Source organism: Tinamus guttatus, unplaced genomic scaffold (assembly GCF_059628265.1).
Source record: "Tinamus guttatus ecotype Peru unplaced genomic scaffold, ASM5962826v1 Tinamus_guttatus_pri_ptg000311l, whole genome shotgun sequence".
Lineage (NCBI taxonomy): Eukaryota > Metazoa > Chordata > Aves > Tinamiformes > Tinamidae > Tinamus > Tinamus guttatus.
In genome coordinates, this window is record NW_028288845.1 from 1170426 (window position 1) to 1182694 (window position 12269).

Here is a 12269-nt window from a genome sequence, read left to right on the forward strand (position 1 = left end):
GGCACTTTCCAAAGAAATTCACATCTTCGGGTGAAGCATAATTCACGTATATCTAAGGAGAAACTACCTTTTTATTTCTGGTTTTGGGGGAAGGTAGATACAATGATCAGACTTTGCTTTTCATTTCAAAATTCCATCCCTCATCCATGTCCTTTCTGGCCCTTTCCCTTAAAGATATAGTTAATCCTACCCGAGAAAAACAAAACTGTTGATCCAGCAAAACTCCAGTTCCTTTTCCTGTCCTGTCCTGTCCATTTCACCCTTCAGTATTCTGGCACTTCTCTCCCACACTTGAAGTTCTCTTGTCTTCTGTTCTATAAAATCCAATTAGGATTTCCATCATCCTGCTGATAATTGCACCCTGGTCTAACAAGGACTCGCCTGTTCATGGTTTTATTTGTTAGGTACCGTAAGGCCTGTCAATGGAAAGGTCTTACTGAAGCACAAACATAGCTCCAGTGTTTCTAGTTGCTGTGTACAATGCTTATTTGGAAAAGGCCAATGGAGAAATATTTTCTTCAGAAATAATTGTTTCAATTCATGCATAAAAATGACAACTTTGATGGCTTTTAAATACCAATAATAGGGGACGAAGAAGGAATGGGGATGGATGCAGGCGTCGCGGCCGTGCCACGACCGCGGGGCTGCTCTCCCGCAGCAGAGGACAGGCCCCTGCGGCGGCTGCTGCTGCCTGGTGGCTGCGGAGCCAGGAACTCTAACATTATCTCAGCACATTACAGGTCATTTCTTAACATTTTATAGCAGCAGTGGGATTTGTATGGCTTATTCCTATTCATTGCACAATAATCCTCCAATCTACACTGCATTGAAAAAAAAATCTTTTTGTAAATAGTGCTATTTTTCTTTGCTTTGACTTCAGCCTCGTTAGTATTCCTCCACGGAAAGTAAATGTATCTCAAACTCAGTAAACCCTCTCCTGACATTTTTTCACAGTTACAAAGGCAAGTTAAGCATCAGTGGTCACAGCACAAAGTGGCACAATATGTCAGTTGCCTTCTCTGTGTTTGCAGATTAAAGCACTTAGCTCTCACTTGGAAGCAATCAGTCCATCTGGCACATTTGTTTCCAGTCATATAAAGAATTCTTCCTCCTCCTCCTCCTCCTCATTTCGGTTTCCAGGGTTGGCTCTCGATATTTGCAAGCAAAGGCCCGAAGCTCTCTGGGCAGCCCCCCTGTCCCTCTGGGCTGCGGAAGGGGACAGATGGGCTCTGTCCCGGCAGGACGAGGCGACGCCGGGGCCAGCGGCCGGGGCCCGGCCGGGAGCTCGCGGCTGGAGGAGGCTGCTCCGCAGATCCCCGTGGAAGCGGCTGAGCGGGGAGCGGACACGCGCGGCGTTCACCACCGTGAACCCGGTGTCCACGTCGGTCTCGGCTTCCCGGAGGGACGCGGTCGGCGGGAGCGGCGCTGCCGGAGCCCCGCGCCAGGGGCACGCGGGCCATGGAGGCACCGGCCTGGCGGGCCCGGCCGCAGCAGCTGCGCGCGGCGCCGCTCCCCGCGCGCCCGGCACGGCCCCGAGCGCCCGGCTCCTCCGCTCCACGGGCCAGGGCACCGGGACGGGGTGACGCAGGAGGCTCTCGGGGCCGGAATTACTCTGCTGGTTGGAAAAGCCACCATTCTTCTCGCTGTACTTGGAGTTGCCTTGAACCTATGGAAGAAAGTTTGAAAAGATTCCATTAAAAGAGTGATTTGGCTTTAGTCAAGGGGCAATGTTCTCACCTAGCTTTAATGTGCCGAGATCACTAGCAGTGTAACACAGAAAGTCCTAGTAGAAGATAACATAAACGAGGAGAGCAACAAGGAAAAAAGATCCTTGTAGGCCAGGCAAAATGACAATTCACTGTGGATGGAAGTCCACAGACAGACCCTTGGGTTTAGCTAGGTCAGCAAGCTTACAGAAACTGGTAATACAGTTAAATATTCCACAGAAAATACACCACAGGATGGGCAAATTATTTAAATATCCAAGTTACAACAAAAAAAAGGTGTATGAGAAAAATGCTAACTGGGATTCCAAGTTTCAAAATACTATTCAGAAATCATTGAAATAGGTCTAACTGAATAGCTCTGACTAGTTATTATTTAATTTTAAGATGATATTTCAAATAAAGTTCAATCAAATGTAGACAATACTGCACCAACACTATACCTACAAAATGACCAGCTTTGGATGTAAAAATATGCTTTTGAAACCCTTTCTGACAAGTTGTTACCTTGGAACAAAGAATAGGCTGTCACGACTGCTTGATGCAAGCAGGGAAGGCAAGACATTAAACTAGCCTGCCCCAAAAAAGGATCAATATTTTCAATTTTGGGCAAGCAGCCATGGTGTTAAATTAACATTAAATATTGCTAGTATTTGTGCTTATATTCATCAATGGCATTGCAGCACAAGCAGATATTGATTGCTTCAGTCATAAATTTAAAAGAAAATACAAACACGCAAAAATCTTAATTTCCGTTCTGAACCACTCCTGGTCCCTCCTGGAAAAAAATCCCCTCTCAACAGTGCGACGCACACATACCTGAAGCAGAATTCTGTTTCCTTCATAATCCTGTGTCTGCCACCTGGTGCTACTGATGGGAATACAAGGATGAGGCAGGAGAGGCACGAGCTGCCCAATTTCCTGCACCTTGAACTGCAGGACGGACGATTCCTTGGGCTGCACGGCCACGCCGGCGGGCAGCTGCTTCAGGCAGAGCTGCACCGCGACGCCGGCCGCCGCGTGCAGCACGAACACGCACAAGTTGCTCTTCTGCAGGGCTGCCTCTTGCCGCAGGATCATCTCGTAGAGTCGCACCGCGTCGTCGTAGTTATCAAAGCTGCAGTAGAGGGTCACGCGCACGATCTCGGAGCCGCAGTGCACCTGGCGGATGCCCCACACGGGCATGTGCTCGTCCAGGCCGTAGAAGTCCTGGCGAGCGGCGCCGCAGGGGCGGCTCTGCCCAGGGGCGACTTGCGTGCACTGGTAGTGCCACGGCGGGTGCTGGAAGATGTCGTGGACCTGGAAAATCCGCTCTGCTCCCAAGTCCTCGTGTAGGAAAAGGAGGACGGACATTCCAGGGAAGCCACAGCATCTCTTACGATAACTCTCATAATGTTTCAATGGAGTAGCACGCTCAGACACAAGGAAGAGGCGAATGTCCGGGCAGATCCACTCCAGCAGCCGATCCAGCGTTTGCTGCAGAAGTGATGAACGCCCCGAGTTGGCAAGAAGATGAACGGTCATCAGCAAAGAGTCTGCTCTGTCATCCATTGCAAAGGCGCCTGGCAAAGAGCACAAGCACGAATGAATAAAGACAAACCGGTGCTTTCCATCTCCTTTAGCTATGACTGAGCTACGCAGCTCAGTAACCCAAGCAATGTACTAAATTTAAGACTCACAAAGAATGTCATCTTTTACAAGCTTTTCCATAATCCCATGCAGTAAGCATGCATACATATTTCATATAAATGAGACTGGTAAAGAGGGAAAGGCCTGTGGCTTGACCAAGGTCACACACATCATGGTGGAGCTCAGATGAAGACTCAAGCTCCAGTCGCTAAAGACATGTACCTGATATATCCAAAACCACCTTCGTGATCCAGATTTTTACCCTTCCCAGAGTAGAACAGCAGAGAGAAAGAACACTGAAATACAAAATAATTCTCCTCTAAATTTTGTCAATATACTTGCCAGTCAGCAGGGAGAAGGGAAGCTCCAAGGGCCGGCAGAACCCCAGCCACGGGCATCTCAGGAGGCCGGCGCTGCCTTCTGCAAGGACAGCGAGGCTCTTGCAGCTGAAAATCCCAGCATATTTCCCTCCAGTGAGCAGGTCGGGCTTCTGCTCGCGCCGAAAGCCGGGGATCTCTGAGTCACACCCTTCCGGCACACGCAGATAAACTGCGCTTTAAAAGCACGGAAGGAAAAGAGGCCAACAAAGGGGGGGGCGAAAAAAAAAAAAAAAACCCAATGTGAACGCCAGTGATAACAGCAGGGCAGATCTGAATCAATCTCAGCAAAGAAAGGAGCTTTGGGAAAACTCCTTCACTCCTAGTTATGCCACTCCATGCTAAAGGCAAACACTGCTCAGATGAAAACATGTCCCCGTTTATTATATATTGCACCTAAAACCCGCTGGCATCTTTGCCCCTTTCAGTGCCCTGTTTCCCTTTATACCTCGCTGCCTTTTTGTTTTGTTTGAAAAGTTACATACCCATGTGACTGGCACCCATAAGCAAGTCGACAGGGTGTTTTGTCCTTTGCTCCTTGGACTTATATAGTGGCATTTTTTACCTTATTGGATAGGCTAAAACATGAATAGTGAAAACCCAATTTCTTTCCATCCCCCTTCTAGACTTTTTGTTGTTGTTGTCAGGTCAGCCTCCACTTGCTAAACAGAATTACTTTCACTGCAGCCAATATTTAAATGAAAAGTGGGGCTTCCAAGGATGTATCCAGCTCCATCAATAGAGAGCAATGCACATTTTCTCCTGACATGCCTATCTCCTCCTCAGGCAGCTAAGCACACAAAGCGATTCAAAACTCTGAACTTGAACCACAATTTTTAATATCACCCCTGCTTTATTTTCGGCTGAACAAAACCTTCCAAGGTCTGAAGGTGCAAGAAGTTCTGCCTTTGGTGTCTTTTTTAAAAGATCATTCTTCCTGATAGGAGTGCACAGTCATGTTTAAGAAACACAGAGACCAATGTACAACCAACATGAAAGGTCAGACTAGCAAACAAGGGAAAATAACAGCTGCACTGACAGCGCCAAAGCTACTGCAGCACTTCAGATCAAGCAATAGGAAATGCTGGGACAGATAAAAAGAAATTCCAACCTTTGGACAATTGCAGGAAAACAACGAAGAGAACGGTGCAAGTATTCAAAGTGTCCAAACACTATAAATGAGTCCCAAACAGCACAATTTTACTAAAAGCTAGAAAGGGAAGTGATTCACCAGCCCTCCTTACTGCAAGGATGGGTACAAAGGGGCGCGGAGCCATCCGCCTTCCTGCAGACAAAGAAAACAGTGGGAATTTTGCCTGAACAGGAACACACCAAGGCCAAGAAGCTCACCAGGATTCGCCCCTCGCAGGTAAGAGGAGCTGGGCTTCGGTGCAGGCGCTGCCTGTTCTGCCAAGGCCATTGCAACAGGGCAGCAGCAGCAGGCGGGAGCAGGAGAACGGCAAGGCGGATAGATAGGAAGCGACGAGCGTGGTGGGGAGAGCAGCCTGGCTCCACACACCTCATGGGTGGCACACACGCCATGAGCCCCATCTGGGGCTTATCAGAGAGCTCGGAAAATGCCAGATCTGGGCCCAGAAGCTGCCAAAAGCGAAGGTATCATCGGGAGATAACACGAGGCCTCCCAAACCCAGAGAAGGGTATCGCTGTGCCCTTACTTTGCCTCCAGGGCATCTTCCTTAAGCCTTGGGCCAAAGCCAGGATGCCCTTCCTGCCTGCTCAGCCTCGCACATGCAGCCCTCCGCACCCCTCGCGTTCCTTACACGCGCACGGTGAGAAGCCCTAGGGCTAAAAGGGATGGCTGCCATCAAAATAATGTGCTTTATTTATTTATTTATTTATGATTTGGTTAGAAACTAAAGTGTTAGCTTCTTCCTGATCCCTGAATGTAATTAGTTCCTGCCTTTCTCTCTCCTCCCCTTCCCCCCCAGTTTTCCGGCCTGGCTGCCAAAGGGAAAAGCACATTATTCATAGTGACCTACTGAACATGCCGAGAAAGATTTCTTTAAGAGATTAGAAAAATAGCAGCTCAATCTCATGTGAAAAGCCCTCGGAGGGGTTCACAGCCCTTCACTCTGACACCAACAAGACCGATGATGCTCAGCCCACCACAGGATTTAATCACAAGCTTGCAGCAACTTCAGGAACCCTTGCAACGATTCAGGGTTTATATCCTAGCAGGTAAGGAACTTCAGGGAGGGCAAGAACTACGTAAGCATCTCTGGGCTAGACCTCATAACATCCACGCAGTGTTGTGGGATTGCTAGCTCTTAAAAGAAAATTAACAATTTATTTTACACTCATTTCAAGCTCTTCTTGTAATGAGGATATTAAACTCACTTGCTAGATGACACTTAGGTACAGCATATGCAACACAGATAAAAATCAGAATTAAGGTTTTACTTGAAAACAGGAAGTTTTTTAAAGAGTCGACCCAAACCTCACGACTACTTCACCAGCCTTTTTGAGGAAAATAAAGCCCCAGTGATCAAAGGAGGAAAAAAACCAGCCTGACCTACTGCATTTGTTAAAGCAGATTTATCTTCCAAAAGGTACTCGCTTCTTCTCTCCAAGGAGCTAACAACGCAGCAAGGTCTGTCCGCACAGCGCAGGGGTGCACAAGACACGGGCAGCTCCCCGCACGCGAGGAACCCCCCAAGGAACAGGGCGCGGAGGGGACGAGGAGGAGGAGGAGGAAGAGGAGGAAGCTGCCCGCCTTACCGCGTGGGTCCGCAGGCTGCCGCCCCCGCGCCACAGCCTGCCGAGTCCTCAGTAACTATGGCAAAGCTGGCGCCGGCTCCTCCCACGGCCGGGACAGCGGGACGCGAGACGCCTGCCTTGGGAAACCCTATTCGGGGCGACGCGCGGGCAAGGTAGGGTTTCAGCACGCACCGGAGATAAAATGCAAACGAAAATGACGGCGTTTCTTCCTGGCGCCCACAGCAGCATCCGCCCGGCAGCACCGTGCGAGCACCGAACAGGGGACGACTGGGGTCAGAGCAGATTTTACCTGGCGGCTGAATGATTGTGCTTAAGAAACCATAATAAATAACATTGGATACGAATGTTCTAAACAGGGCTACAATGACAACTGCCCACCCCAAGCAAGTTCCTACTCTGCCCGAAGGGAAGTGCAGTCAGGAAAGGGAGGGCTGCTGCATCCGTAGCAGCGCGGTGAGGCTAACGGAGGGCGCGAGAGCAGCACACGGGTTGGCTGCAGCACCGCTCTCCCCAGTGGAAAATATGGAAAGCCTTCCAAATAAATGCGTGTAACCAAAGATGCACAGGTCTGTGCGGGAACTGCCACACGGTTCAGGCCTCGTTGCCAGCAGCCAGGTTTCCACACGGGCGGCTGATGGCCTCGTGCCATGGCTTTTGGCACTCGCCTCTCAGCAACGCGCACTCACACAGTCGGCCTCCCAGAGCTGTGAAGTGTGTTTTGCCCATTATAGCTTCCCATTAGTAACAAAAATCTCATAAAAAGCAGCAAGGGCTTCCCTGACTACTGACCTTCACTGCAGCCATGAGAGCAGAATTTATTAGAAAGATTTGGATGTATGTAACCTGATGAACACAGCTTTTACACACAACTCCAAATCAGTCTGGACTGTGCATCACGAGAAAATTATGTGCTACTTGCAGTTCAATAGACATGATCTTAACTTCTTTCTTCTTCAATTTTCATTTTCGTTAAAATACTTTTCACTTTCCTTAAAATACTAGAACAAAAAATTGGTACCCAGGGGCCAGCAGGGATTCCTCTCCTCTGGTACTGCAGAAACCTCACCGGGCCAAGGCCTCCACTCCTCCACGTCCTCCACGAACCTCTCGTGGTGAAGAGCAAGCTGTGTTTTTGATAAACTGGCTGTGCTGGCCGGGTTATCAGCTTCTCTTGCAAGTGGCTTGCACTGGCAGGTACTAGAGCTGTGTGTGTGCTGGAAATGCAGGCAAAACACAGACTGCTCCGAGCATGCAACCACACAACTACGTGTGCTATTTGTCATGGCAGAACACGAGGCTTTTCCAGCAGTTAAACCTGTAGTACAGCTGGCTATACCCAATGGCCCTTTCTCCTTGAAGCTTTAATAGCTTGTTGATCCCTAAAATCTTGGCTTAGTTTCAACAGTTGCAAAAAATACAGAAATTCACCTAGACGCAAATGCAATGCTAAGCTCCTCCAAGCAAGAGCCAGTCCTTTGCCTCTCCATAAACAGGATAAATACGGGCTGATCACAGCTGAGCTCTCTGGGCACTAGCATAATGAAAGTAATAAATAACTAAGATTAAAAAGAAGAGGATAAAACTCATCAATTCAGACAACACTAATGGGGCACCTAGAGGGAAAGTATAATTGCTTCTGGTTAATAGGATCAAACCTACACTGTACTTTCAGAGCATAATTCCTATTGCAACTGCTACCAACAGGAAACACACACACAAAAAAAACCCACACCCTTAAAGAAATTTCTTAAAGAAAGGTACTTCTGTTCTCGGCACCTTGGTGCTTAGCACCTTTGTAGTGCTGCCCTGGCCTTTCCGGCATCACTTGAAGAACTTCATAACGGTGCTTCCCACCCGTGCCCCCTCCAAATCCTCCCTGAAAATGTTTGGAGCCACAGGGTGCAAAAACCACATACTGGAGATATTACTGGATGCTTAAAAGAGCTTTAGCCGAGGTGAAGGAAAAATAAAAACAAATAAAAACAAATAGAAATGAATGGGTGCAGGTGGACCTGGCACAGCAGGAGTTAATGCTGCTTTGGTCACAGGGTGGGAGGTTTCCAGTATCTGGGGGAGCTCCTGCCCTCACTGCAGGGATCAGACCGGATGGGATCGCTGCTGCATCCCGCTGGCAGCGCCCGGCCCGTCCTGCAGCGGCTCCACGCGGCTGCGATGGGCACGCGCTGCGGACCCGCTCGCAGGCGGAGCCACCAGCCGCCAAGGCCTCGCTGGTGCTCGGCCCCGTCAGCGTCACAACCCTGCATGCACAAGGCACGCCCGTCTGGTTAGTTCTGCCAGACTCCTTGGCTAAAAGCAGCAGCTCCAAAACTCATTTCTGCTGGGGAGTCACCCAGGCAGCACGGCCCACCTCGCTACCCACCGCCTGCGATTTGCCAAAGCTGCGGCAGCGCCGAGCACCAGCTCCCGCTCGTGCCCGTCACGGAGCCTCCAGCGGTTCCGTGTGCGCGCGTGTCCCGCGCCCGCCGCAGACGGGCCGCGCTTGCTGCTCCTCACCTGCGAGGGCAGCCCGGGACCTTCATCTCCGTGCAGGGGCACCCAGCTGTGCTGCTCACACCCGCCTTCCAGGAGAACCCGGCACCTGCATTCCAGCTGCAGCTCCCGACCGCTCCGCACCAGCACCGCGCCAGCCTTTGGAGACACAGCATACAAATTAAATGGACTACAGCAACGTATGGTTTGGAGAGGGTGAATAGTGAGGCTGTGAGACTGGAGGGATCCTCAGCACTTGTGCTCTTTGAACACAACGACGTCCCATACCAGCTCTCCAGAGCCCGATTCTGGACTGCCAAATTCCCATCCGCCATCTGACTGTCATGGCACAGAACAGCTCAGGAATGTTAGTTCAAGCTGTAAACCTTCTGGTCAGCACCAGACACATGACTAGGGATCATAAACTGCCCCAGCTTTTGCAGGTTTTTTTTTTTTTTTTTTTACAAAATGGGAGCCTTTCTTGGTACAAGGTTATCCCCAAAAGACTTATCATGACAGGCTCCATCTCATGTATATGTCGCTTAGCACATACTGAATAAAAACATTTCAGCCAACGGAAATACACTAACCTATTTCCAAAACAGTGTTTTTATGCCAGTTGTCAACCTCTCCCTGGCCAAAGGTAAGGGGCACAGACAGCAAGCTGCACTGCAAGCTCCAGTGTTGTCAGAGCAGTTTGTCCCTACGAAAAGCAGAGGGGAGAAACATTTCAGTCCTGAGTTTCTTAGCATTTGTCTGCAAGAAAAGTACATGCCTATGTATCTTCTGACAGCTATTGAAACTCCAAAGCTATTTTTTATTTTAAATCTTTTAAAGAATTGTTCGTTGTTATGGCATAGAACTATATATTCATGCAGAGAAAACAAAGTGTTAATTACACAAATACATGCAACTGTGTAACCCTGGTGATGAAACTTTAACAAAACTATTTTAAAAGTTCTAAGTGCACATTTTGAAGGGAAGAACAGAACTGAAATTAGATAAGGAACAACATACCTACAGACTGTAGCAGAAATCTCACTCATCTAGAGAACTTGAGGACACAAGCATCAAACTCACCTTAAACAGTCATAGTGATGTCTAGTTCTCCTTGGTCGGAGCTTTCATGTTCATTTGAAATACTTGGCATCATGATCTGCTAGTTCGGTGGTAAATGTCATACTCAGCAAAAGTCCCTGCCAGAATAATGAGTGTCTTCAAAATTCTCTTGAGGTGGAATCACACACCGATACTTGTTACTGCAAACAGCCATCAGCACCCACCACCCCTTTATGGAAGCCGTGCCCACGCGGCTCGCAGAGCCCCGCTGGCCACGCGACCCCGTTCACGCGCCGCCACGCGGCCCAACGCCGCGCGCTCGCGGCACCCACGCTGCGTCTCACAGGGCTGCTCGCGCGCCGCGGGCACGGACACCCCGGGCGGCCCTCCTGCCGCAGGAGGGGACTCCGCATCTCTGCGGGCTTCACACGCAGAAGGACGGCAGGACGTTCCCCCCGAAAAGCACCCCGCAAAGCACTCGCATGCGCCCAACATCACGTTAACGCTCTTCAAAAAAAGAGACAGGCAAGAAACAAAGCATTCAAACTGATACCTGGAAGAGTGACTTGCATTTCACTGAAGACTCTTCTGCTAGTTGAAAATACAACCTAAAACCAGACCCTGCTACAACCCTGTATTTAGTATTTGCACTATGTACTGGAAAACAGTGAACAGCATTATCGACCAATACTTTGCATATAATGCACACACGCAGACATGCAGGCATTTTAGTAACTACCAGCAAATATATTTTTAGCAGAGCTGATAGCTTAACTTCAGTTAACTCCTGACCAACACTGTTTGGACACGAGGTCCCCCTCCACTCTGATTACTTTAAAATTAAATATTTGTGTGATTGGGGAGGATAGAGGAAGGGATTCCTTTTATTTTATTTCATGTAGTAAACTGAAGAAAAAGCCTTTAAAATTGGGGATATGTGACAACATTCAGAATACTTGAGCTAAAATATTATTGTCATTCAAGTCATTCCTTTTTGCAGAAATACGCTACTACTGAAAAATAATATCCATCTTTGCATCCTAACAGGCAGGAGAGAATGGGAAAATGGGACATGCTATCAGAAATACTCTTACTAAAATCAATTGCCGTGGTGAACACATATTCACTTAATGCAGTTAATTAAGAAATGCTCTGGCTCTTAATGCTCTACAAGCAATTTTTGTTTCAACTTTACCTCTAGATTTTGGAAAGCCCACCCCAAGAGCATTTTTCCAGTATCTATGGATGAAAGAAATGTGAGGCAAGAAAAAAAGAAACAAACAAAAAAAAACCCCAAAACAATATTCCATTGAATTAAAACAGTAAAACAGGAAACTGTGTACTATGCTTCTTGCAGTGTCAAAAACACAGCTGAATAAAAACTCTGCAATACAATGCACACTTCAAACAAATTCTAGCCATCGAATAATGATGCCATTGGACTGCAATTTTTCATCAATTTTTTACCATACCGACAAGAGGGAAAAAATTCTGCTGTAAAGAACTGAAAATTTCATTACAGCAACAACTTTATGGCATATTTAGATTGTATTTAAAAAAAAAATAGTGCACCCTGGCTTCACTTTAATCTCCTGAAGCACATGCCTATGAAGGGGGAAACCCGCTGGTCATAGACCCATTAGGATGTTTACTGACAAAATGTAATCCCAGGACGCTGCCCCAGGGGATGGTATTTAGTTCCAAAGATTGTCATCCCTGTACTCTAACCACACTTGAATTAGTTGTTTGTGTACACTAAATCCATTTATTTTAAATTTATTTTGTCTACATTTAGTGAAATAAAAACATCGCCCTGTACAATCCACTATCAGCAGTGAGTACAACAGCAAAAATTATTATACAGTTTATACACACTAAAATCTTTCCTTTTTCCTATAAAGAAACCAGAACAAACCTAATCAATATAGAGTTTAATTTAGAAGAACTCAAATTACAGAAGGGAAAGCCAAAATTATTATGGTCTTTTCTGAGCCCCAAAAAGTTCCTGATTCATATTGTTGGAACAACAGTGAGAGCAGCTGGAAGAGTGAAACATGCTAAAGTATTTTTGGGTCTTCGTAAGATTACCAAATATTTAAATTAAACATGTCTAGTTAAAGAAACATCGGAAGCAGAGCAATATAAACTGGGAATTTTGTCTTACCAGTTGTGGTTTCTTTTAAACCCAACTTATACAATGCGCGAAGTGCTAAGCAACACTACAGAAACACATTTACATCAACACTGAAGA

At 47.6% G+C, this 12269-nt stretch overlaps 1 protein-coding gene across 1 annotated transcript; it reads right to left on the bottom strand.

The window, feature by feature from the left end:
• Positions 1-895: 895 nt before the first annotated feature.
• FAM124B (family with sequence similarity 124 member B) lies at positions 896-3293 on the bottom strand. Its single transcript, XM_088528552.1, has 2 exons — positions 2544-3293; positions 896-1666 (listed from the first exon to the last, which is right to left on the bottom strand). Exons 1-2 carry the CDS (start codon positions 3273-3275, stop codon positions 1091-1093), a joined length of 1308 nt encoding a protein of 435 aa, XP_088384678.1. The 5' UTR covers positions 3276-3293; the 3' UTR covers positions 896-1090.
• Between the last annotated feature and the right edge of the window lie 8976 nt (positions 3294-12269).

What these genes read in the sequence shown, in the direction of transcription:
- FAM124B (XM_088528552.1), bottom strand. Translation starts at nt 3,275, where the DNA reads ATGGATGACAGAGCAGACTCTTTGCTGATGACCGTTCATCTTCTTGCC. An exon ending in GAAACAGAATTCTGCTTCAG is followed by an intron (nt 1,667 to 2,543) that starts GTATGTGTGCGT and finishes TTTCTTCCATAG; the next exon opens with GTTCAAGGCAACTCCAAGTA.